The following is a 27,836-nucleotide window of genomic DNA, read 5'->3' as shown; positions in this document are numbered from 1 at the left end:
TAATACACATTACCCTGAACACACCATCCCGGCTTTTTCTTCAGCAGGAACACTGACACGGGTCACAGTAGACAGGAAGATTGATGGAGCCGGTTACAGAGCAGTCCTGGAAGAAAAACTGCTGGAGACTGGAGCAGAGGTTCACCTTCCAGCAGGACAACATCTCCAAACATACAGCCAGAGAAACAACAGTGTAGTTTCAATCAGAGCTGGCATAAATGTAGCCAACTTATAATCACCGGAAAACTTGAAAATTGATGCACATAGATGTCCTGTATCCAGTTTTATTTTTGTGGCACAACTTCACACTACTTTCGTTACTCTACCACATAATATAATATTAGCAAACTAAGTTTACTGACTATTTTAAGTAACTTACATTGTACACACTTTTCTACATAGTGTTGCACATTTAAAGCTGAAGCCAGCAGTAAGAACCCTTGAAACCTTTTCACAGCTTGTTTTTCCGTAAGTGGGGTTTTACAGAGTTTCCATTCTGTATCAATCTCCTTTAACTCAAGTGTTTAATCACAAGAAATTGGAGGAGTAGCTTTTAAACACAGTGGGAGTGCTATTCACTTAATCTCAAATTAATTACTTGTCTTCATTCTATTGTAAAACACTTACTGCTCTCTGAGACTAAACAAAGCTGCGGCGTTTTTTTGCTTGTGTGAACTTGAATAACACTGACCTCAGGATTTTCTTTTATTCATAAACATACATCCAGTGACAGAGACATAAATTCTTTCACCGCATAATTGACGTGATCGTGGCAGAGAGAGTGTGGAACGCAGACCGGCTGTAATACATTTCAGCTCTGCGTGAGCATGCGTGTGTGTGAAATCATTATAAGTTATAAGCCTAAAACACTGGCGCTTGCTTTCATTCATCAGCCTTGATATTGGTGTTTAAGTGAGGCAAGGGGAGTTTTTCCTTTTTCTTTCTTTCTTTTTTTTTCAGGAAGACCACTGCTAGTGGAACTCCTTTGCAAGGCTGGGCTGTAACTTGAACCCCAGGAGCAGTAAGAGAGGGAGAAACTGAGGGGGAAAGACACTAGGCAAGAAAGAGAGAAATAAAAGGGAGGGGGAGGGAAAGAATGAAAGGCAAAGAGAGAGTAATGTCAGCTGAGTTCAGAAAGTAAACAGAGGCACAGACTGCAGCATGCTGTCTGCGGGACAGGAACAACAGCAGGGGCAAACCCACAGGAGCATTCGGACAATCCGACTGACCAACACCTTTATGTCCAGAAGAGAGGGCTGGCTCCTCTCTGTCTCCCTTATTTTCATCTCTTTGCCCTTGGGGACAGCAGGGCCTTACGGTAAGAGCTGTGCTATGATTTACCTTCACTGCACTTGTTTGTCTCCCTCTTCCAATCTCAGAGTTTGTCTTTTCTCATTACCCCAGCATCTGTGCTCTTGCCTTTCCCTCTCCTCTCGACAGTCCAAGAGGACCGACAAGATCAGGGGGGATAGGAAGTCTATTTTAATGCTGTTTTAGTGAATAAAAATACAAGTCAGTGCAAGTTCTTGTCTTACATCCCTTATCTTGAAACAACAATATGCCTGTGAAGTCTAGTTGAAGATTATTATTCTGTGATGTTCATCTTTTCAGCTGCTTTTGAGAGAATGAGTGGAAATGTTTTTGTTTTGAAAGAATCGGCAACAAAGCAAAAGTCGGATGCCGTCATACATTCCTCGAGGTGAATTTAGGCACTCAGAGTCCAAATAAGCCTGTTGAATCTTGGCACATGTTCCCCATTGTCTCAGATTCCCCTCTTTAAATGCTCAAGCTTGCTGTGAGCAGGATTGTCTCTCCCTGCTTACCGTGACCACTTGAACCACTGGAACCACTGGAAGACATGACTCACATTTGAGTCAGTAACTCTTTTTAATCTGTGTACCATAAACTGTGTCTAAGACCCCCGACTGAACCTCTGCCCTTTGGTCTGATTCCTCTTACGATGCTTCAGGTTCTTTAAAAACCCATATGTACAATTAACAAGTAATACTGGTGAGTGTAGCATATGGCTGGAAAGAAACAGTTCCCTTTGGCAGATACTTACCGTATGTTGTTGTCAGCTGAATCACTTACTGCATGTCTTGTTTCATAATCAGCTGATGATAGAACTTCTATTGCACAACATGAAGAAGGTTTCCTCTTAAAAGGAGAGAAATAAATCCCCTCTTTGGCGGCCATGTACACATTTGTTTTTGGTTGCATTTATTATAGTTTGGTCATGTTTTGGTGTCCATCTTTGGCTTTTTGATATGCTTAAGACTTCCTGTTTGGTATCCCCTGCTCTCTCTCCCTTGTTGTTCTGACAAGCAAAGGTGTGTTTAGTTAAAGCCCACACAGAAATCCGTTTTTTGCATTTCTGGGCAGCGCACACCAGAGAAGCAAGTATCCACGCTTGCATATGTAAAAAATATATCGCAAACCAGATATTAAAACACACTGCACAAAAAGAAACATGTTTGTTTACTTACTTTCAGATCCTAAATCGGAACAAATATTTTCTGGTTTAGCTCAGTCAAGATCAACATTATGTTTAGATGTTACGTAAAAAAAAAAAAAAAAAAAAAAAAACTATGACAGAGAATTTCTCATTTTATTTATATAGATATATATAAAAACATCTGTGTACACACACAAAAACACCCTTTTTGGCTCTGTCCATGTCTTCTCTACAGACTTGAGATCAGAGCTTTGCTTTTTTGCCAAGTGTATTGTTGGTAAAAACAATTCTCAAAAAACAAACAAATCAAACCCCTTCAATTTTATGTTCATATAGCGATAAAACATGTATCCAAACATTAAGGTCTTTGTCTTTGAGTGTATTTATGAACTGTACTTTAGCTTTTTTATGCTACTGCTAAAACAATTGACTTTTCCTCCCTGTCTGGTCTTTCAGCACTTGCAGTTTCCGTCCTGTACCGTATGATATTAGGACATTCACTTGGTGTTAATACCAGCATTTAATTCTATTGCTTAGATTTCTACCTTGCGGTCACAAAAACACAATGTATCAGGTGTTGGATTAAAGTACATCCAAGCATGTCTCTCCATCCCAGTTATTGTAAATTACCTATCTGGAGTTTTTGAAGACATGACTTTGTTTTCTGGGCATTCTCAAATTGTTTATATTTTAAAATTTCTGAATTTTTAGAAAGTAAAAAAAAATAAATAAAATCCTTTGTTTTCCTGGTGTTAATAATTCCTACTGAGCTAAAAGAGAAAACGTTTAATCTGTTAAAATATCAAGAAAAAAGGCTGGTCTGTCTTTCTATGTCTATTCTATTTATCTGAAAATTTGTTTTCAATTGCATACTTAAACAGAGACAGAGTAAATTAAGAAGTGTAGCGGCATGATCTAAATAACAAGGCAACTTATCTTAATAAAGTCAAGTTTTATATCAGCCTTTTAATCTAAAGCTTTAAACCAGACACCTTCACTTATATAAGCATTCCATCACACTGTTTACCCACAGAGATAAATAAGGTGGACAGACATTTAATTCTGTTGGTGGTTTCCAGTCTAAGGAACCTATTCAACTCAACATATGTGGACTGGCCAATCAAATCCTTGCTCTCGGGTATCTTCAGACACACAGTGACCACAGTGCTGCCCTGGGATTTTCCCCTTTTGGATGATAACTAAATCACTCTGACCTCAACATACCAGACAGCTGTTGTGGGCAGTAAGAAAAAGAAATCGAATGCTCCTTTACAACGCAAACCTACTCTGTGCTTCCTCTCACAGCTGCTGTAAAAAAGTTATTTTTCCAAAATACATCAGTGTGAAATAAGATTTATTTTGTCAGGGGGAAATGTATTTATTTAGTTGCATATAAATACTGCCAGTTGTCATTTATAGCAGGAAAATTCCTCCATAGGAAATTGCTATGGAGGAATTTGCTATGGCAAAACAAAAATGTATCTGAACTTCTGGTTTTTCTGGGTGAGAAGTTCAGTCATAACAAACATCAGGTGAACTGATGTTAGTAAGTTGTTTTGAAACTCGGAGAAGTTAGATTTTTTTTAATTTTTTGCTTTGATTAATTTAAAATGTACTTTGAAACAATAAATCTTGTGTGAAAGCCAACACATGGATGGTTGCGCTCAAAGGCTATAAATAAATTCAAAAGCATCATCATGTAACAGTCTAAATTTGACATTATAATCTAAAATGCATTCATTGTGCTATGACACTAGCACTGTCAAACTGTAGAAAAAGGTTGGTAAATTCAAAATATAAAAAGATGAAAACTACCACAGGTAGAAACAGTGCCCACTACTTATGTTATATAAAATAATTGCTCATGCCCACTATGTGGTTAAGACCTTAATCAAATCAGTTCCATAACATTTCTGACTAAGGAGGAAGGTATAAAATAGGGTCTCTTCATTAAATTCTCTGGATTGTAGATTGTCCTGTGTAAAGTTTGTATGTGCATTTCCTTCTGGTCTATGCTATTATAGTATTATATAGCTATTATAACTAAATGTTAGCAGAGGTCCCCAAAGTCGGTCCTGCATGTTTTACTTCTCTCCCTGGTTTAACGCACCTGGATCAAATGATGGCTTGTTAGAAGGCCTAAGAAGAACACTGACATGCTGAAAAGGTTGTTGGTGCAACCAGGGAGAGAACTAAAATGTGCAGGAAGCCGGCCAGAACTAAAACGTGCAGCATGCCGGCCCTTGAGGACTGACTTTGGGCACCCCTGATTAAGAATAATTATCCTTCTGGTGAACTGAAAATCTCAGCCTCTATTGCTGCTTCCAGTAGGTTTTTCTTCAAGGATTTTCTTGTCCTTAATGAAGGAAATTATACCCACAGTAGGATTCTACCGCTACAGAACTTCACTGTCAGGATAGTCTTTTCAAGTGATTGTTGACATATGTTTGCTGTATCCACTACATGGTCAAAACACAGACAGCAAAATGAACAGCAATTTATTAGTTTGCAGACATGCCACAACTAGTCAATAAAATGACACCAGACTTCTATAGCGGGTTCTCAAAGTGTGTCTTAAGCTGTTAATGGTGTGGTATTAAGCCAGTTTTTGCCCACAACTGACAGCAGCTATTTGTGCTCCATTCTTTGGAGGGCAACATTAGTTTTCACTTCAAGAGTAGTCTTCCTTGCCAAATCCCAAACTGTTCACATTTCAAAGTTTTTGCATGTCAATTTAGAGTCCAGTTTGGCTCTGAAGACAACACCTGGATTCTAGTCTAAACTGAAGAAAGAGAAGATTCTCCTGGGAAATTATGTGTGAGGAAAACAGGCTCGACATTTGGATTTTATACTTATCTTACTTTCAAAAGAGGTGGTGTGTAGAAAATAGATTTGCTTCACTCATTTACTGCAGATGTGGGATCCATAACTCAGTCATGAGGCCAAGTTCATCATCTGTAACACATTTGAAATGTTTTGCATAATCATAGGTTTATACTTAAAGTGCATCCTAAAATACAAAACGACCACTGACTTTAAAGTGTTCTTTGGCAGTGGTTCAGAAGGTCAAAGGACCACTACCGCAACGAGTCAGAGCAGATGTTCACAAGAGTCATGGGAATTTGTACCTGTGGAATCTGGATCCATGCTGATGGTTGTAACAAAGACAGCTGCCTAAACTCTATGGACGTTTCAAGACTGCATGGGACAAAGTAGAATTTGATTTCAGTTTCCATTTCTTGTCCATTATGGTTCTCTAGAACTCTTTGGAAACGTCTTTGTGCAATCCATATTTTTGCCCATGCTAGCAACCTTCTATAGCAGAGACAATAATATTAGACACAATATGGTACTAAAGACACAGCAGATAAAGAAAACAATGAGTTGGATGATAAGCAGAAGAAGCAAAAGAAACAATGGCAATTGGCCTGCATTTGTTTTGCCTCCAAAGCATTTTACCCTTCTTTACACACACTCATGGTAAACTTCACTGTAGCCACAGCTGCACTGGGTAGACCAACATCTAATCAGTGCCACAAAGTTTTTTGCTTAACAAGGTGGGTGAAGTGTCTTCCCTAAGGCCACTGAGACTGACTTCAGCAGGGACAAGTCCCTGCACTCTGAGGTTACAGGAGAAAGTTCAAAATGACTTTTTTCTTAAGGGACTACACAGTGGGGATAAGCTAGGTTATCTTTCAGGTATACATAAATGGCTTTAAAATAACTTTTTTACAGTTCTTTCTCCCTTTCACATTGTGTGTTGACACTGAGAAACTTTAGGTATTATCAACTCCAAGAGGATGTGGTGGAAACTGTATTTTTCCGGGTGTAATGTGGCTGTTCAGTTTAGCTAAAAATAGTATGGAAAAAGGGATGGGCTTGTATGCAAGGTTCAAGGAGCTCAAGTTCACATATGCAGAGCAGAGCTATGTCAAGACAGGCTTGGTCAAGTTTAATTTGTTGCTCACTAGTAACCTGAAAACTGTTATTTATTGAGAATTATTTGCATGATAAATATTTACTCCCATAACAATCAAAATATGAAATTCTCGTTACATCTAGTACAGTCTAGATGTAACAAGAATTTATAATTTAACATTTAGAAATCTTAGAATCTTAATTTATCTGGTTCATGTGGCTTACATCTTTGGGTCAAGTCAGTCTTCAGGGCCCCCTGCTGGCCTGGAGGTCCTAACTGGAGAATTGTGTACATTATAGTTTGGCCAGCTTTGCCAAAATCCCAGTATTTTCTGCTCTTAACTAGATGTCAAAAACCTTTTTTTAGATGGACTCGTCCCATGCATGCTTAACAGTCCATTTAGAAGCTCTGTGTCTGGAATGGGACAAGCAGATACGTCTTACATAAGAGGAGATGAACATCCCCCACAAAAATGTGCACACTTAGAAAGAAAACATACTGTGGAAAAAAGAAAACTGTACTGGTCTTTAATAGTGTTTCATTCCTCAGTGTTTACATCTTGTTTCACTCACCTATAATCATACTACAACACATAACATAAGACAGGGAGATTTTTTTTTATTTTTAATAAAAAACAATTTCTTTATAGTTAGGGTATCTCTCTGCTGACTGTCAACACCTTTAGTTTGTCTTTAAATTCATGTTAGCTGCAGGCAAAGGGTAAGATCACAGTTTTGAGTTAAATTATGGGGTGCTGTGCACATTAAAATAATTTGTTCATACTTTCTCTCTTACAGTGTCTGAAATCATTTTAAATGCTTTTGAGAAGTGAACCTAAAAAAACATCAGTGATGTAGCAGTAGAAGTGTAATAGTTGTTTACAGGTCAACAGCTGTGCGCAGGCGATATCACACTTGTTTTAACCTTCCAAAACCTCCATAAAAATGCACATGACATTTTACCAGCTCAGTCAGCAACAACCTGCAGGTGTTCAATTAAGTGAACAACAATTTTACAGGGTGGGAATCTTATTGATTAGCGGGCCAAATTTCAACAGTAAGAAAGAATGTTTTACTCCCTGCAAATGTGTATCAAAAAAAGAGCAGAGGGAGTTCAAGAAAATAAAAATGCATTCCAGCATGTGTCCAACTCTGAGGAGAACTTTCATAATCGTGCTTTGGAGCAAAACATTGCAGCCTTAACAACAAAACTGGATTTCAGGAAAAAAGAAAAAGAATACTGTCCAGGATTTATAAACTCTGAAGGCACCATTTCCTGAGTTAATATAATACTCTGAGTAAGACACACGGAATAATGGAAACTGGAAAGGCATTTCTTTAGGAATGAATATTAATTGTTCTGTTGTATTCCAATGCAAACTGGGGGTCTTCTTTTACAATCTCTACACCAACAAAAACATGCATCGGTGGTCTGTGTAATCACAATACCAGACCTTCTCATGAAGTCCTTTGACTCTTTCATGTTTATGTCCATTAAATCAGGTTTCATGGCCTCTCCAGACTAGAACATGGTCTACATTATGGGGGTAGGTGGTGATGTCAGCACTTCCTAAATCACAATGCAGGAGGCATCACTTCTTTTCAAACACCGTTTATGTCTTGTTGAAAAAATAAATCTTCACAAGGTAACAGTGAAGACAAGCTAAATAATAGCACATTTACTGAGAGTTTTGGTCTACCACTGCTTAATTGCATAAATTCCTAATTTGCTAGGATAATGTTGAAACCAAAACAAAAACAGTTTTCAACTCTATTGATACAATTAAATTAATGCTAATTGCTTTGATTTTAAGTTCATTAATTTTATTCAACATCTCTTTTTTTAAATGACCCAGTGTTGGTGGTAAGTGAGACAGTAATGAGTGAGAGACGACTGCAATTAGAATCCAAATTTCTTTGAGGTACATGGGGGATTATAAATATTATATCACCAAAACACATCATGGTTTGAAGCCAAACTGTCTGTGGTGAATTATCCACCAATGCACTTTGTAGTAAAGTACAAAAAAAACTCATTATAGAGTCTTATTTTTTACTTTGAGTTTTTGTCTCTGTTTTTGTTTAAGATTTATTCCCCACCAAACTTTTTCATGAAGTCCTTTGACTCTTTCATGTGAAGGAAAGAGGGGGTGAGTGCTAATTTAGATAGTAATTGAGGAAAGCTATCAGAATGGCAGGCATGTAACAAGCTTTCTTTTCATTATGTGTTTAAAGGGGCAGAAATTTTTTTTGAAGTGCAATTCTTTGAAACTATAATCAGTAACACCTTCAATACTGGATGTGTAAAGATGTCTTTCTATGAGTTTACAGAAAATGTAAGAATTTCAAACAAAGCAAACAGAAAGAAAACACATGAAGAACAAAAAGCAACCAAAAACAGGTTATATGACTTCTGTCAATAGAAATATTTATAGTTAACATAAAAAGAAAGTATATCCTTAAATTGTATTATTACATCTTGCACATACAAACCCTTTAGATATGCCATCTTTTTGCTTCAGGTAAGGAAACTATTAGTGATAATCATGGTATACTACCTCACTTTACAAAATTGTTTTGAACTAAATAGGCAGTACATCCAGTGGTGTTTTTTTTGTTGTCTTTTTTTGCTTTGGTCACTATGGTGGGGGGTCTAGTCCAAGTTCTGAACATAAACAAAGCTGTGGGGAAACAAGGCGTAACATGTACCCTTCAAATTCCAATGTGGCGCCGAGAGGTCCTAACAAAGCATCAGCATGTGAAGAGCTGGGCGTGACGCTGGGCTTGTTTAATCCTCCTTTTGCGCCATGTCTTTTCTCAGCAGTTGGCGCACATCCCTTTAAACATGCTGTCAAGTAACATGCTGTGGATGTTTGTGGCTTTAACATTTGGTCAGCAAAAATCCACAAAAATAAAATGCCTGAACAGAAAGTGTGAGCTTCCTTTTGTAGTCCAGAGGGGACAAAGAAAATTAAGATGATCTGGTTTGCATTTCAAGTAAGCCTCATGACATGGGAATTTGCATAAATTCCTACAAAATCTGACAGTTATGAAGCTGTACCCTAGTTGATGGCATGACTGATTGTCCTTCTTTGTATGTGTGCTTTCTGAGGTTGATGCCATATCCACCTAAAAGAAAACACACAATGACCTTGGTTTTTAACAGGAAAGAATATATAGTCAAGAACTCTAACTGCACTGTGAAACCCTATTGCTGTCCTCAGAAAACCTGTAGGGAAATCATTTGAACATCATTACAGGATTTACTGTCAACAATATGTCCATGCATGTTTCTGGACAAAATACTTGAGTCGGCCAGAACTGAACTGAGATGCAATTTATGATATTATTAGTGTGGAAGCAATAGGGTGGATTCACAACATTCCAAGGCATCTGTGTTTTTCTCCAGTGGATCGTGATCCTTTGAGAGATTTATCACTATTTGTTGTATCTGTGGAGCCGAAACTTCACATTAGGAAAAACAGAGCTAGCATGTTTTTGTGGTGTTTGCAAATCCATGGCTAAGAGCAAAGAAGTCATTATGTTTGTGGGACCATAGGGAGGTACAATATGTTGCCCTGTGCCAAGTTTGAAGTGCAGCCTCTGCTCATCTGCCACAAGAGCATTTCACTTGTCTGTTTTAGCTTTTAAATGTACTGTTACATAATATGAAAACTCAGACTCAAACATATTTGACTGATTTCAAATCTAATCAAACATAACATTTATTAGATTAAGAATTTACAAACACGGACCGTCTTTGTACTTGCATTCATGCAGAGAGTAATCACTTGAATCTGTTTTCCATTGTGATTGCTTTTCCATTCTTTTTGATGAAGTAACACGCAGAGGGGGCAAGCTGCAGAGAGCTCTTTTATTCGTCTAAAAAGGCTCTTGAAATCAAAGTGAAATTAAGGGGCAGAGAAGCCCAGCAGCACTGACAAACAACAAAAATCACAAATTAATTCATAGCCCACAACGAACCACGTTTCACAAGAGTAATTATGTTATTTGGCATGTATTCTCCATGTCTGGTTAACCTTAATCTTTTTTTCTTTCCTGCATGTATCTCTAACCCCACGTATCATGCTGTTCAGATTACAGGTACTTGTACAACCACTGTCCAGGTCCAGAGTGGAGCGTTATGTGCAGAGGCTGCTGTGAGTACGACGTTATCCGCTGTAAGTGTCCCCTCCAGGGTACTCAGGTTGGCTACGCTGTGCCTTGCTGCCGCAATGCAATCAACGAGTGTGACCCCTGTATCATCCATCCAGGTAATGCCACTGTAAATGCAGACACATATGGACACAACAATTAGTTTAACATTAGCTTTATAGATGTTGTGACCTGTTGCACAAGCTGATTGAGAGACTGAATTACTGTTGAATTTGTTTATTTTTCTCCTCATTTCCAATCTCTAGAACCAGTTTACCTTCACTTTGGTTCCAATTTGCCTAAAACTACATGCATAGAAGGACTTTCCCTTTAATGCACGCTTGTCAATTAACAGTGACATCTTGTTCACTTTCAATGCTGCCATTGCTAAAACTACACTTTAAAAACAGTGCAGAAGTCGATGTCATTGTTCAGAACTTTTGTTCGCTTGGTAAGAAACAAAATGAAAAATAAGAGGTATGGAGCTCCCTACGGGAGAATTCTTTTGTTTTATTTTGTATTACCTCTCAAAGGTTTTGCACTCACATGCAATAATGTACTGGTGAGTTCAAGCAGCATTTTGAATACTACAAGGTTTTGTAAGATTTTTCCATGTATGTTAATAATTTGTTAGTGATACATTTGTAGTTTTACATATTTTTCTTTGGGATACAAGTGCACCACAAACGTATCTGCAAAAAGTAAAAGCAAAACAGGTCAAAAAAATGCATACGATTTAAGAAATTACACAAAAATATTTATGAAACCTGTGACCAACATGCATAGATTGTTTTAACTGCCACTGATCCCTAATAAGGAGTTAACTGGAGTGCATTTTTTTTCTTTTATTCTATTTTTTTATGATTTCCTTTATAAGCCCAGTTGTTGTTTCAGTATGGTCGATAATGTCTTCCAATAGCATAAAAGCAGCTGTTAAATTAAAAAAATTCTTTTCGACTGTTAACATTAATTAGCACAACATCATGGTAGGCTGCTAGTGGAATGATGTAGAAACCCAACCATCAGGCTTAGCTAGTTTTCTGGGAGAATCCCTGCATATATATGTGCCAACTGAGGCCTTTAAACATGAATGGGAGTTTTAAAAGCTATTGTTTTCTCCATGCCTATTGGCTGTGGAATAATGCATATTTTCTTCACAGCATGAATTGGCTCATTATCTCTTCCATGAGGGAAAAAGCAGATGTTTCAAATGAAAATACCTTCATAGCAGTTTTACACAAAAATAGTGTTTCAATACCATAGTCATAAATTTTCATTGGTAAACGTCCAGCCCTATTGTTGTAAAAATTCATACCACTCCTCAAGTTGTACGTGGCTTTCCATATTTTATGAACAGGCTGGCCTCCTAAGTGAAAATCCATCCATAAAGGAAACCATTTCTAAGTTTTCTTTTTCAAGAACCAGCAGCATGCGTTTGTGTTTTGCTTTAGTGACAGTTGAGCCTAATGGGTTTAACAGCATTGAAGCAAAAGAAACATTTACAGGGTTTGGTAGAGAGCAACTACCTTGCTCCTCATAAAACGTTCCATTTTCTTCTATAAACATACATACGCACATATGCACACTAACAAGAGCTTCCTTAAAAATAGTGTAGCGCACACCCTCGTAACTGAAATGTTGCTTCCTGTTCTACATCTGTTGCAGGATGCAGCATTTTTGAGAACTGTAAGCGTTGCAACAACGGAACCTGGGGGCCCCAAGATAACTTCTTTATTAATGGAAAATACTGCGCTGAGTGTCGCCCCGGCTGGTCTGGAGGAGATTGCATGAGTAAGGTTTCTTAATCCTCTCTGGTAGCTTCTCCGTTTCTGTAAGTCAAATTAAACTGAGGGTCCCATATGTTTCTTTATTTCTTCCTCATTGATTTATCTTAAGCTGGAACTACTATGCCATCTTGGATCTCAGCCAGAACCCCGGGGCTTTTTCCACAAACAGATGAATGACAAATCAGAGTCAATAATCTGCACCCCCATAAAACAACATAATATATAGCAATGAGTCTTTTATATGCAAATATTCTGCCAGGGGGCACAACTTACACAGAATGGATTTGTTTAAAAGCAGATGCCCAAGAATGTTTGTCAATCTCTGTTTTGGCTCTTTATGTGTTGTTTATTTCTCTTCTGCTTCTACAATGAGTTTGAAAACTTAAAAAGGAACAGCATTTCATTCCTTGAAATAACTAGGCCACAGTTAAAAATGTGGCATTGGAGCAGTGGATAGAGCATGCAACCCAAGTACAGAGGCCTCAATCCTCAACGTGGTTGTCACGGGTTTGAGTCCCAGCCACATGACCTTTGCCAAATGTCTTCTCCCCTCTCTCATACTGTGTATCCTTAATTCATCCTGTGTGTCATATTTGTTCTTTTTTACGTCTATGTGGACCATGAGTCTGCTGAATAAATTAAACCTATGTTTCTGACAATCTACTGTGAAAAAAGGACACTAGAGCCAAATCATCCCTAAAAAGAAAAAAAAAAAGAAACATTGATTTTATGTTTGTTTCAGAGTGTGGAGGAGTGATCCGTAAACGGCAGGGCCATTTGGTTCTTGAGAGCTACCCCAACAATGCAAGGTGTGAGTGGACCATACAAGTGGAAAAACCATTTACTATTGAAATCAGGTAAGGCATCAAACAATTATTTTCACATTTCCTTGTCTGCTGTTGGATAGATAGTTATGTCACCTCTGTATAGCATTTATACACAATGTTAAAGTGTGGTCTCAATCTAAAACTTACTTGTAGGATGTGTAGTTTTTTTCCCTATTGAATGACCTTCATTATAAATTTATAGAAGCCAGGAAATTCTGCACATTTACTGTTGCAGAACTGAGTTCTTTTAATGATAAATAACCAAATAATCAGGAGACTTAAAGTTGAATACACTGAAGAGCAGAGCATGGAACAAAACAGGAGAAGAGAAACCAGAAGAACACAGCAGGGAATGGCAAAAAGAAAGAGGCTTAAATGAAGAAGGTGTTAGATGACAAGAAGCAGGAGGCTGAGGACAAACTGAGTGCAGCTGTGAAGGAAGGCAAACAAGTAGACTGAGATGAATAATTAACACCAATGAGCTGAACAGAAGCCCAAAGAAAAAGAAGAAAAACAAGGTTGAAACTACTGATTCAAGAGAACAAAATCCAATGGCATAAAGAATCGAACACAAGTATAAACCAAAGAATAAATAAATGCCAAGGAATTTACTCATTAACACCTCAAATTTCAACAATAGGACAAACAGAAATGAAGGGCAAGACCTAGAAAACAAAAATAAACAAGAAGGAAATCCTCAAAACACAAATGGAAACAGGTCTACCACAACTATTTTTAAGACTTTATGAAAGGCAATTAGTTCAGATGAAATGTCAATACATAGTGTCCATAACTAGAGATAGCTGTTACTGACTTCATATGTTTCTATACAACTGTGGAACTTCTGGAACTTCTGCTATAGACATTGTTTTTAGAAAACGTAAAATGACAGCAGTTTTTTTTTTTGATTTATTATGTTCTCATATTTACTTCTAATGATATGGTATGATTCCACACAATGGTTTAATAATTATGGCAGAAATACCGCCATACTAATTGCATCTCATGGGATCTAAATTAATGATGAAAGTTTAATTTAATAGACATGTATTTAAAGTCAATTGAATAGCTGCAATTTCCAACTTGCACACAAGCCAGAGGCCAAGTTCACAATCTATGAGGATTGGTTAACATAACAAAATGCATTGCATTCTCAATGATAGAAAGTATATTTAAAGTTGGTATTAAGTCAATTAAATCATGGAAAGTAGTTTTTGCATGTGAACAGCCCTTCATGCAGATGCTCTGCATTTTGTTTTAATTTGCTGCTTGCAGATTTAAGTTGTACTTTCCAAAGAAAATCCTAGCAGGTCACAAAAAGACCACTTTGTTACAATAACTTTGAAATTTCAAAAGCACATTTTGTATGGTATGTTCATTGACCATCTGAAATCGCCATTACTAACTGCACTCCTTTCTTTAAATTTCCACTTTGCTGAAGTATTTCTGCATAATGTGTTTTGTGGACTAATAGCAAGTTTAGAGCAGAATTTGAAAACCATAACAGACCACATTTTTCAGGAAAAGTCATTACTTCACTGTGCCATGGTAACTTTCTATTTCTGTACTTGTTTCCCATTTCACATAAAGAGTTTTACAAGCAAGCTTTTGAAAAGAGATTTAGCAAGAGCGCATTCAGGCTGAAAATTCAATAACTTTTGTTTCTCTCAAAAATTAAGTTACTGAACACTATTCAAATTAACATGTCTCAACTGCAAGTCATATTAGTTAGTAGAAGCTGCAGCAGAACAACCTTAATCATGACGGACTGATATGAAAAACTTAGAAATGTTTCATCTTAATTATCAGATTTTTCAGATTTTCTTAATTTTTCTCAAAATCACTTGCTGATTCAAAGTAAATAAAGTATCTAACTTTCTTCTTAACATTATTATATTCACTTAAAATCATATTAAGATCCCAAAGCGAGATCATGACTTATTTTGGAAGTAATGCTCAATTAACGTGTTTCTGCTACGTCAGGAAAAATATTTAACAGGCTTTCAACAGCTGGCAATTATAATTAGAGGGATCTACATGGTGAATAAGTTCCAAGGAAAACAGATGATATTATTGAAAGTATTTAGCTAAATACAGCAATGTAACAGAACATGCATAGATTTGTATTTGAATGATAGGTGGTGAATATGGTAAAAAAAAAAAAAAAAAAGCAAAGTTGAGGATTGGGATATGGCTTTGTTGCTAAGTGATGATTATCTTGCAATATTCATGTATAATGTAAACAAAGTTGTAGCTAGTAAATGCATGTAAGTGTTATATTAACCATTACTCAGAACCCTCCACCTTGCTTTTGTTTGAATAATCACAATATCTTAATCTTTATCATTGTTTTCATTCCAAAAAATGCAAACAAAACAATCGGTGGAAATTATTTGATCTAATAATGGTAAGTAATTTGTATTTCAAACACAGATAAAGAAGATCAAGCTTATTTACTAATCAGAAAAACTCTTTTGCCATATTTGCTGAAACTGTCATTATGCAGTGAGTGTTTCTGTGATTCGACAGCCTATGAAAGCAAACCAGAGAAGCTCTGGTGCCATTGTTCTCTCAGAGCTTCTTAAGCCTGTTTTCAGGTTGGATTTAAAAGCAAACAAAAATGAAACAAATCATGGTTATTTGTAACCAAAAAGAATAAAAGGCAGCAGGAATCCAGGACCAATTCTGTGGCAGCATTGATTGCTAGATTCTGCATGCAGAACCAATTATGCAGTTAGATGGCCTGGGAGGCTGAGCTGAAGCACATAACAGAGGAATAAATGAGGCCTAATTGCTGACAGAAACTGTTCCAATAAAAACGTCTTCAATCTGATGTTTGACTCTGCTTTAACCATATTTAGTAGTGGTAGTAGGGTTGCTCCAGAGGAGTAGGAGTGGGAAAAAGTTAAGAATCATCAGTTCTCATCCCTGCTGCTGGAGCACCAATGTAAATGCCCACAGTGAAACCAGTTTGGCACAGCCATAGCATGAGAATATATGTTTATATTATATGATTATTGCACTCAGAAAAAAAAAAGATTAAGTGCATTATTAAAACCCAAAATGATGAACTATATGAACTTTGTTTTGACTGTAACTATGCTTCTGATTTCTGTGCTTATAGGTTTATGATGCTGAGTCTGGAATTTCACCCTTCCTGTCGCTATGACTTTGTGGAGGTACGTGATGGAGACAGCATCAACTCTCGTGTCATTGGTAGATTCTGCGGGAACAATCGACCTGCCGCACTCAAGAGCTCTGGCAACACTTTGCACATTTTGTTTGTTTCTGATGGTTATAAGAATTTTGATGGATTCTTCGCTACTTTCCAAGAAAATTCAGGTGGGTCATCTACAAGAGAAAATGAAAGCAGTGTTGCACCCACTTAAATGAATAAATAAAGTAACCAGCTGCATCAATCCTTGCCTTAGCTATTACCCAAGAGAACAATTTTCACTAAAACCAAGTCTTAGTTCTGTAAATGAGAACTGTGTCATGTGCAATAAATAAAAGGGCATTAGTGAAGTTAAACTCAATGAATAAAGGGGCTCTTTGAAGCTGCAGTCCACAACAGATGCAAACAAGAAAGAAGTTTCCATTGCCTTCTGTGTCCATGGCCTTTTTAAATGCCTATAATAGTGCACGACTGGCACCTACATGTTACAGCAAAAACCTTCGTCACGCTATTGAGTCTGTTATTAGTCAGTAGGGAAAACAAAAAGCCTTCTATCCAGAAATGTCTTCTTTTTTTAAACTTACAAACCTACAGCAAACACACACACACACATGCATGCACACGCACACGCCCCCTCACACATCAGTTACTAGCAGCCAAGTCAAAAGTTGTAAAAGTAAACAGAGGCTGGTTTGTGTAAAATGCCCACATGCATTTAAAAAAGACTTCAGCCTTCTACATGAAGGATGTAATATGATATGGACGGGCATTTATGTGTGTGTGATTAATCCTTAATCATGGCTGTATCTCAGTGTCATATTTTCCTGTCAACAGCTTGCAGCTCATCCCCTTGCCTGCATGATGGGACTTGTATTCTGGACACTTCTTACACTTACCACTGTGCCTGTCTAGCTGGCTATACAGGGAAGAGGTGTGAAAATGGTACGTGTTTAGGATTTATTACTGCAAACAAAATGCTTATAGTTGTTTAAGGTATTTGCAACATGTTCAGGTTTTGACTGAGAGAATCCATACCTTGAATATTTAATTTCGTGTGGCATGGACTGTACTGAGCCTTAGGAAATAAAATAAGACAGAAAAAAAATTTCAGTAATTCTAACAGGAGACACACCTAGTTACAGCATACTTATCAAGAACTTATTTATTCCTTGAAGCTTTTTTTCCTCTTGTGTTTCTACTCTGAGTCAGCCAGTGATTCACTGTCATGAGGGAAAAACTTGTGGTCTGGACCGAGTTCCTAGCAGCTGCCTCCAACATCTGAAGTTCTCAGGAAATATGAAATTAGTTTTTACCCAAAAATATGAAATCCACCCAATTAATCAGTTTTCCGGATTCAAGGGAGGGTACATTAAAACAATAAATGTTGTAGTTATTTTAGTTGTGGACAGATACAGTACACCACAAAAGTACTCACATCCCATTTTTCTATTTTTTTTTTCATTCAACAAAATCAAATGTTAATAAAATGGAAACTTTATATAATTAGACTTTAAGTTAGAAAGCTGCAGTACAGTGTGACAGGTGTTTTTATTCACAACCCTGTACTTTGATTTCCTATGATCACAGCCACCTAATTAGTAAACCGAGTTTATCTTTTTTTTTGTTTTTACCAAAAAAAAAAAGAAAATGCTAAAACTTTGAATCCTTTTCCTGACTCTGGTAAAAAAAAAAAAAAAAACGGCCTCTGGTCCTACATTGTTCACCTCATACAGAGGGCCGGAACTCTCTCAGTTGTTGAGAAATGATTGCTTCCTGTAGGCGTGGCCTGTTTTACTTTGACTCCCCCCAATGAACTGATTTTTTTTTTTTACATTTTTCTGTTGACAAGATGCGTGGAAACCATACCTAACTTCAACTCTTCAGCTCTTTTAGTTACTATGGGCCTCTCTGCTGCTTCTCTGATCAATCCTTGGTTTGTTAGTTTAGTTTGTTGGTGGGTTTGCTGAGGTGCTATTCATTCTTATTCTATTTTTTTTTATTATTTATATGATGAAATAAATATTTTGTCATGAGATCTTCCAAATAGAAAATTGTTTTGATCCTTTGGCGTCTGAGTCATATTGCAAAACTCTGATGCCCAAGAATGTTTGCAAAACTTTAATGACAATAAAAGAGAAAGAGGCCACAGAAAAACATGCCCAGATTATAAATTTGCTTTCCAAGTCACAAAGCCAAAGAAAGTTTCTTGGACATGTTGCAGTTCACATCCACACAGAAATTTTCCTGAGAGATTACCTGACATGAAGAACTGCAGTTTTAATGGACTTTCTTTGTGTCCTTAACTCTTGGTGTTGCAGGTCTTTTAGGATAAAGCTGGACATAAAAAATTGCATGTTAGAATCTGCACAAAAATTCTAATATCCAACACAGGAACAAATGAGTTTTTTATCTGTTCCACAACCATTTTATCAGTTTGTCTCACTTCAGTCCATAAATGCTATTTTACGACAGTGGAAAGTTGAACACTTTGACTACGGCTCTTTTATTGCATCTATTTCTGGCAAATTTACAAGCCATGTGTGAACGTTTCGCTGTGAACTGTTCACACTTTACCATGATGAGTGAAATTAATTGTAAACAAGCCCCCGTGATAGCAGGATACGCTTTAAAATCTTTGGAATTTCTTTAGTGGAAAGCAAATAATATGTTTGACTTTTGTCAGTCCATTGCTTGTGGGCAAAAACCCAAAGGATATGACTGCATTGATTTGTGTTTTCATAGTTATTTAGAAAACTAAACAACTATGAATACAATAAAACAAAGTTTGAGATATACAAGATGCCTATTACACATCATAATTGTGAACATCCACTATTTGTTTGTGAAAGAGGAAATGAAAGCAGCATGTTTTCATTAATAAACTGTGCAAGTCTGTATTTCCTCTTAGTGGTGGGATGCCACAGGCCTCCAGTGCCCAAACATGGTTCTACAGAGGGTCTGTTTCTACATTCTGGTTCTCGCATCACTTACCGCTGCGACCCGGGCTTTGAACTGCAGGGGTTTCGTACTGCCATCTGCCTGACCGATGGCACCTGGAGTGCAACAGCACCTGAATGTGGTAAGATAAAATATGGGATTTAGTTTCTTCCAAATAGTAATTTGGAGGTGTCTGTGGATTTGGATTTGGGTAGTCAGTGTGGCACTCTTGTTTTTGTAAGTTTTTCACGCAGCCTGAGGGATGATGTAGATCATGGAAAATAGCTTGATTTTCTTTCCTTGTCTCTAGTGCCAGTGGAAAGAGTCTGTACTTTACCACCCAAGCCAGTAAATGGTGACCACTTGCTGGTGTATGGACCAAATGATGTCCTCATAGCACTCCAGTATATGTGCAACCAGCCCTATGAACTCATTGGGATCTCCCAGAGAACCTGCCTCCCAAACAACACCTGGAGTGGGACTCCTCCTGTTTGCTCTAAAGGTCAGACTATGTTTCCTCCAACATAAAAATAACATAAAATTAATCCGACTGTGGGTCGAATATTTCCGTATCAGTTTCTTTTATAAAGATACCTTTTAAGAAATAAGTTAAAAAGATGTTCAGCACTAAGAAAAAATTCTGATCCAAGCCTATTTTACAGACCGCTTGTTGAAGTCTAAAAAAGTAATCAGACATTTTACATGACATAATGTAACATGACATTATGTGTAATTTATTAGCATTTTATGTGACAGCTGTAGTGCATATATGGTTTCCAAAAATGTGTAAAAACAAAAAAAAAGAACTGAAGTGCATTTGGATTCAGCAATACTTTGTGCATCTTTTGCTGCCTTTGCAGGTGTCTGTTTGCTCCAGCTTTGCACGTCTCAACACAAAAAATGCTTGCCAACTTTGCTTTGTAAAATTTCCCAAGCTCAGTGAGATTGGAGTGAGTTTCTGTGAATACAATTTTTCAACTCTTGTAACAATCTGGATTTTGACTTGAACATTCCAAGTCATTATTCATCTTGAATCTAAACCATTTCGATGGCTGTTTCAGGTTATTTTTCTAATAGAACACAAACCTCACTAATAAATGTTTGAGTCGGCTTTTCTTCAAGAATTGTTCTGTGTTTAGCTTAATTTCCCCCCATCAATTCATCACCTTCAGTAACCCTACTAAAGAAAACTATCCCCAGTATTAAGTCTCCCATCAACAGATTTTGCAGAGTGTAGCATGATAAGGTGATGTAAAGTTTTCTGTCACACCCTTAGCAAGACCACTATATATGTATGATATGTATGATGACATCCATATAATATATATTTGCCCTTTTTGGCTGCAATGTGATGATACTTAAAATACCTTGAGGGATGTGGGAACTGTTCCAAGTGTCTGTCTTAAGATCTTTTCTTTTTCTTTCATCCACAGTGAATAACACTCTAACTGAGTCTGAAAAAGATAAAAACAAAGTGCAAGAGGCAGACACTGACAGAGGAGTAGATATAGAGAGTGAGAAAGATAACAGAAAAATTAAAGAGATACCTCAACAAAACACAACAGAAAAAGGAAGTGCTGGCAGGGAAGATATATACTCTTGGGCAGAGAACACAACATCGGTAGACACTGAAGATAAATACACTGAAACAGTTCCAGAAAATTCTGTCAACAAAGATACAGATGAAGGTGATTTAGAAGAAACAAATACTGGATCAGAGAGGCCCAGCGAAGACAAAAAAATTGAAGTGGATCCTAAAAGCACAGACAGCAGGCTTAACACAGTTGAGGAAAAAGAATCAGCGGGACCAAAGCCACCTGAGAAAAAGGAAGAACGTTCAGACCCTGAGCCAGAGAAAGGAAAGGTTAACCCCACAGAAGTAGTGCCAAAAAAAGACAAAGGGCAGGAAGAGAAGGAACGAAAAGAGGAGCAAATTAATGGAAAGAAAAACCCAGATAAATTTGGCCCAAATGACACAAAACTGAAGACGAATGTGTCTGAGGGTGACACCACAGTGGAAACATTTGAGCTGGATTTGACAAAGAACAGCACATACTCTCTGGACTCAAAGGATGCAAAGAAAGAAAATAACACCACTGGATCTCCAACGACAGTGAGAAAAATTGATCCCTCTCGAATTAATGTGACGCAGTACACTTTGTACAGAGCAAATGGGGAAAATGGGAAAACAAAAGAAAAATCTCTTACTACCGAAGACGAAACCGGAAAAGATTCCTTAGAAAAAACTAAGGAGTTGGAAAGAAGGAAGGAAGACAGAGAAAAAGACAAAGAAGTCAACCAGAGCCAAACAGGCAAGAGTTTTATTTAAAAAGAAAAATACAAATTAAACTGTTCTGAGTTTTTAAACTCATTCTACAGTGTGTTCCATTTTTGCAGAAAGGAGGTGTCCTCCTCTTCCTCGCTTGTACAATGGCTACCACCAGGTGGTGCCAGGGTTGGATCTGGAAACTATGGAGTTTATGTGCAACCACTCATATGCTCTCAGCGGCGATAAAAGGCGAACCTGTCAGCCAGATGGTACCTGGAGTGGCAATCAGCCCTTCTGTCTCAGAGGTACTGGTACCTTATGTTTATTTTAGTTTGCTATAAATGTTTTGCAAATTTTTGCCAGGTGATAAATGAGGGAAATTCTCTCTTTACTCTCCTGATGAATCTAAGAAAGAGTCAACAATCCAAAGCAGACTAAAAGTAGCAAATGTTCTAGAACTCTCCCATCCTGCAAATAACAATTGCCATTGTTACAATTCCCATGTTTTATATTAGTTGAGAGGTTTTACATACACTTTTAAAGAGTTATTATTAACTTCTCAAAACCTAATGTCAATTCAATTTTACTGTCTGTATCGGATGTGCTCTGAAATATTCTTATCATGTATATTGTTATTATTATTATTCACAGCATGTCGAGAACCCAAAGTATCAGAACTGGTCAAGCAAAAAATTTTGCCGCCTCAGGTACCGTCCAGGTAGGCTATGCTTATTAATGTTTTCACACAAATTTATTGAAGTAAAAGTAATTGACCTGCCAGAACACTGCTTAGCATGGTTAACTTTCAGATCAGACAGACACTCTTTTTTTTCTGTACTTGCATGAAAAAGCTTTTTTTTCAAGCGGTTATTTTGCCCCACAGGAAGACGATCGTCCACAGGCTCCTTTCCTCTGCAGTCAACCAGAAGCTCCAGTCTGTTGGGCCCACTAAAACTTCCCCAGTGCTTCCTCAGTTATCCCAGGGCTTCCATCATCTTTACACCCATATTGAGTATGAGTGTGCTTCTCAGTATTATCATCACTTTGGCAGCGCTCGGCGCACATGCTTAAAGACAGGGAAATGGAGCGGACGCCATGTCTCATGTTCACCAGGTGAGGGCAGCAGGGCTTCACTTATGGTTATAAGGTAGAAGAAGCTGCACAGTTCACTACTGCTGCTTTGATATATTTGCAATCATAAAAGGCCATTAGATAATTTCTTGACAATTTACTATTCATAAATGTTTAGGATTAGGCAATGGCAAAGGACGTAAATATTTATTTAAAAATATTAATCAGAGGAGACAATTTATATATGTTTATTAAAACAGATTCATTTTAAATCCAAATAATTTTGCTGGTGGCTTAGTTTTTTCTGTTCTCATGGTATGCTTGTTTATTAAAGATAAAGTACAGAGCTAAAACCTAGGCAGAACAAAACCAAGACACAAATGTAATGTTGCCATCTTGAAAAGGCAAGAAAATACCACATTTGGTTAAAAACCCCATACCACCTTACAATAATATTCCCATGATAAAGAATTTATAAGTAGTTAGCAATATACTGATTCACACTGAAGGCTTTTCTTACAGTGACTTAAAACCAATAATTCACAAGAAACTACTCTGCTCTTAAACCACTATTGGATTAATAGCTGAATAGTTAACTTTCCATTAGACATTTATGTAGTAGTAAATTTGCACCAGGTAGTTTGGCACCAAAATGTTTGTAATTAGCTGCAGAGAAAAGATAACAGTTTGTAACAATGTAACATTGCAAGCAAAATAGAACATGTCAAACCAAATGAACTTTCTATTACATCATAATGAATGATATAAACAATAAAATGCCTTTCAAGTGAAGTGAAGGCTATGTTACTGACTTTTTTAAGGAGTGCATGGAAGCACAGCAGTACATCCCATCAATGAAGAAATGTCATTTATAACACTTTTAAGACATATGGGTGGCGGGGCGTGCTCCGGTGGCGTAGAGGTTAGCGCGTCCCACGTTTGGAGGCCTTCAGTCCTCGACGCGGCCATCGCGGGTTCAATTCCTGGACCCGAGGACCCGATGACATTTGCCACATGTCTTCCCCCCTCTCCTTCCCCCTTTCCTGTCAGCCTACTATGATAAAAGGGACACTAGAGCCCACAAAAAGGACCCCATGGTGGGAAAAAAAAAAAAAAAAGACATATGGGTGGCTAAAGTGCACCAGGACAGTGCAAATAATTTAATCTTAGCTCTTGATAGGCTTTTCTTTGGTGATGATGCTTCTGGATGAAAATTTAGAAAAGGATTAAACATCAAGTTCCCACCAGATGGCGCCAGCGTAGGTTGTTTAATAGAAAATTCTTAAAGAGGGTTGTACAATAATTTTAATCTCTCTTTAGCTACTGGGAGGCATTGCATTTTAGACTGGCTTAATTTATACCAGAGACCCTGGTCATCAGTTTTATAGTCATAATGAAATAACAAAGGTTTATGAATTACAATACTCTTGAAGATTGTAGTTACTGCATTTTAGTATGAGAGTGTTTCTTACATGCAAATATCTGCTTTGCCATGGCCTCGTTCTATCTTTCTGTGACTTTAACCTGAAGACGCTATGGGAGTTATCTAAAGTAGATAAGATTTTAAGTTTTCATAACTTCTCAATGAAAGATTGCTGCAGTAAAAAAGATTAAAATATGCCTTTCGGGGGTTTTTTCTGAGAAATATGAAGCTAACTGACTGCCTGAGATAAACACCAGGCCCAATGCAATGGAATGATGGAAATTCAACTGTTGCAAAAAAACTAACCACAAGTTGTGAGATTGAAGAAAATAATCTAAAAAAATCTAGTTTGACTTAATATGTCTATACGAATGCAGTGCTAGATTTACAGATGGTTTAAACTGGAATGATTTGAGATTAATTATTATGTAGTACGTCCGATGTGTCTTTTGATGATCATAAGGAAGTGACGTTTAAAACATTTTCACATAGACCCATAAAGCAAGTTTTAATTTTCTTAAATATGATCACATCTTTTTGTAGAACACAGATCTATTTTTTGCCTTTGTTTTATTTATTTCTACCAGCAATTCAGTTAAAAAAAAAGACAATAAAACTGTAATTGATGTGTAATACTGAATTAAGAAATAAATATAAAGAGACTTTAAAACAATACTATCTTTTATTTAAAAGCTTTTCATGTAAGCTGCAATTAAATTTTCATTTTATCACTGCTAGAGCATTGCTCTTCTTTTTGTCATGAGCAACAGCAGCATTTCATAAAAATGCACTATTCAAGAATGTAATGAAAAAAAATCAATTATTCATACCTCTAGCTGTTAAGTGGAAGGAAACAGGTATATCATTTTAAATAAGTAAATAAGTATGAAATGTCCGTGTATTTATCTTCCTGCTTTTGTCTCAGGTATTTGGACACTTGCACAGAGTCCATTACAATAAACCTCTGGCTGTATGTTTAGAATCTCTGGCCTTGGAATGGAATGCCAGATAAATCTGTATTTTTAAAACAAATAATGTCTTTACCCCTAATATGTACTATTTATGTTCTTAGGTTGTGCTTGACTTTATTTAGAAGTACATAAAGGTTCAAATGCTTGCAATTCTTTAAACTGTTATTCTTCTGATTCACAACTATTCTTCATATCTGTTGGTATAGCACATAAAATCCCAACAAAAGGCATTGAAATGTGCAGTTGTAGCATCAGAAAATTGAACAAGCTTAAGGGGTCTTAATACTATTAAATGACAATTATTTATGGAGTGTCTTTAATAAATGAATAATACATTTCAGATGATTAAAAAAGAAGTAAAACTAGTACTTAGATGAGCTGGTTAGGACATGTACAGAGGAGAGATGGTGAATACATCGGTAGAAGGATGCTGATGCTGGAACTGCCAGGCAGGAGACCTGGAGGAAGACCAAAGAGGAAATTAATAGAAGATGTGAAAGAGGACATGAAGTGGTGTGATGTGGAAGATATCATTACCTGGAGACAGATAACTCGCTGTGGCAATCCTCAAAGGGAAAATTTGAAGGAAAAAGAAGTGAAACAAGTAGTTAAGCATTGATCTTATTTTATTTTTCTGTCTTATAGATTATTAGTCAGATAGACAAAAGAATTATTGCTGGCATTTGACATTGCCAACTATGGCACTGGTTTGCTTTTTACCTGTCTACAAAGGAAATAAAATTATTAAAAGTCTGTAAGTTCTTAATTCGGTCTTTACTTTAGTCATTTTTTCTGTATCTTCCTATTTCACCTTGATAATAGCCTCACCTCTCATTTTGTTTCTTCCTTTTTGGCAGTCTGTGGGAAACATGTAAACTTTGACCCAGAGAGGCCAGAAGAGGCTCACTGGCCCTGGTTGGCGGCCATATACCGCCGCTCCCTCAAGGAGACCGAGACTAAGGTGACGAAGGCAAGAAACCAGGACGAAACCCTGAAGGAAGATGCTGGAGACAGAAGTCGCAACCTGAATCAGGCCTCTGACTGGCAGCTTGTCTGTAGCGGGGCTCTGGTTAACCAAAGGAGTCTGGTAGTTGCAGCTCACTGTGTGACAGAGCTTGGAAAGATGTATCCTGTGGATACAGCCACCATCAAGGTGGTCGTTGGGAAGCACTATCGCAATGACCGCAGGGAAAATAAGGGTCCTCAACACCTCAGGGTAAGCTTCTGGATATTTTATTTTCCAATTTTGCTCTTCAAAACATCTAAAAGTTACAAATATCTTTTTCTCTCAGGTGAGCTCCATTGCTGTGCATCCAAATTACGATCCTTATATTCTTGACTCTGACATTGCTGTTATCAAGTTATTAGACAAGGCAAGAATTGGAGAAAAAGTCTTGCCGCTCTGCCTGTCAGAGAACGAGGAGGAAGAGGTTACATCAGATCAGGGGCTTGTGACAGGCTGGTCTCCGTTGCAAGATTCTAGTTTGGGCCTCGAGGAAAAGGCAAGGGTTGGGCTGGTTCACCTTGCTGATATAGTCCCGTGTGAGCAGCAGTATGCCCGTAACGGTGTGCCGGTCAGTGTTACAGACAATATGCTATGTGCAAGCCAAAAACCTGACTATGGTCCTTCTAACATATGTCCGTCTGACACTGGGGGCATCCTTGTCCTCCCTGCCAACTCTGGGAACCAGGTCAGCTATAATTCAAAGTCCTTTCAGGTGCAGAAGAACAACAAAGGCTTGTGGAGACTCCTGGGACTGGTGAGCTTTGGCTATGATCAGGGGGAATGTGATCCTGAACTCTACACAGTTTACACACGTGTGGCTAACTTTAAAGACTGGATTGAGAGCAACATCAAATAAAGACCTGGCCTCAGAGTACCCATTCTGTCCAATGTCCAATGCAAAAGGGCATTTTCCAAGTAAATGCAGACGCAACACTGGACAATATAATGCTTTAAGTGAATCGGGGTGGTAGCAAACCTAGATGTGTTAAGCAGTTACCTCTTCCTCTGAATAGCTCAAAGTCTGGGTGCCTTAGACTAATGTTAAAGACTTGAAAAATGACCAGAAAATAATTGAGATGATCATTCTAACTAATAAAGGTTTGGATTGTAATATCTATTAAGTCAGTGTTCTGGATAACTGATATAACGGTGCAAAAGATGTATATAATGTATTAAAAGACATAATGTAAAATGTTCCTTTTTTTAATAAAGAAAATAGTGTGTTAAAAAGTACATGTCCCCATTCTTAAATATCATATATACATGTTACACCCTCAATTTTTCCCTTTTTTTTTTACATTGCAACCACAAGACTAAATGCATCATCATCAGTTAATAGAACCAAAAGCATTTAAATCAATGAAAAAAAGATAAAGCCAAAATAAAATCATAAGTCATCAGACCAAAAAACATGTTTGAAAGAACTGAAAAACAGTCTGATGACTCAAAATGCAAAAGCATGATTACAATGTTATAAAGTAGAAATTAGAACCCTCAGTATGGTGGCTTCAATATATAATATGTGACTTCAGGGAAAGCAATTAGGCTTATAATGGACAACTCAAACCATAAATAAAATACTCTGAAACTCATAAAAGATAGGATTTACAAAATACAGTATTAGAAATTAGAACATTGACTTTGATCCAGTGCAGAAATATTTTAGCCAATATTTGCCTATGTCTATATCTTAGAGGATGGATTTAACTATGTACTACAATCACTGTCAGTAAAAGACACACTGTCTTCTTCCGTTTTTAACAAAAGGTTGAGATCACCAAAGTTCTGTGTTTCCCATAGGATGGTCTCCGTTCACAGGCACTTGTAAACTCACAAGGCTTC

The 27,836-nt window shown here is 37.2% G+C and overlaps 1 protein-coding gene across 2 annotated transcripts; it reads left to right on the top strand.

Annotated features, from left to right (window-relative positions):
• Positions 1–988: 988 nt before the first annotated feature.
• On the top strand, positions 989–27,579 carry LOC122835699 (inactive serine protease PAMR1-like). 2 transcript variants are annotated; one of them, XM_044124963.1, is made up of 14 exons: positions 989–1,318; positions 10,471–10,647; positions 12,194–12,319; positions 13,058–13,172; positions 16,267–16,484; positions 17,152–17,259; positions 19,226–19,396; positions 19,565–19,756; positions 20,688–21,566; positions 21,652–21,828; positions 22,175–22,241; positions 22,407–22,636; positions 25,846–26,204; positions 26,281–27,579. In XM_044124963.1, exons 1-14 carry the CDS (start codon positions 1,162–1,164, stop codon positions 26,848–26,850), a joined length of 3,546 nt encoding a protein of 1,181 aa, XP_043980898.1. In that variant the 5' UTR covers positions 989–1,161; the 3' UTR covers positions 26,851–27,579. The 2 variants fall into 2 exon arrangements, with proteins under 2 accessions (XP_043980898.1, XP_043980899.1); XM_044124964.1 differs by lacking the exons at positions 989–1,318; positions 10,471–10,647; positions 12,194–12,319; positions 13,058–13,172 and adding an exon at positions 15,502–15,549 and having other exon boundaries at positions 26,281–27,578.
• The last annotated feature ends 257 nt before the right edge of the window (positions 27,580–27,836 follow it).

Source organism: Gambusia affinis, linkage group LG08, assembly GCF_019740435.1.
Source record: "Gambusia affinis linkage group LG08, SWU_Gaff_1.0, whole genome shotgun sequence".
NCBI lineage: Eukaryota > Metazoa > Chordata > Actinopteri > Cyprinodontiformes > Poeciliidae > Gambusia > Gambusia affinis.
The sequence above is the reverse complement of the archived record's forward strand: the minus strand, read 5'-3'. Positions and strand labels throughout refer to the sequence as shown.

Excerpts from the sequence above, each read along its gene's own strand:
- LOC122835699 (XM_044124963.1), top strand. The coding sequence starts at position 1,162 with ATGCTGTCTGCGGGACAGGAACAACAGCAGGGGCAAACCCACAGGAGC. Across the intron at positions 13,173-16,266 it reads CCATTTACTATTGAAATCAG|GTTTATGATGCTGAGTCTGG; the intron begins GTAAGGCATCAA and ends CTGTGCTTATAG. Across the intron at positions 16,485-17,151 it reads TACTTTCCAAGAAAATTCAG|CTTGCAGCTCATCCCCTTGC; the intron begins GTGGGTCATCTA and ends TCCTGTCAACAG.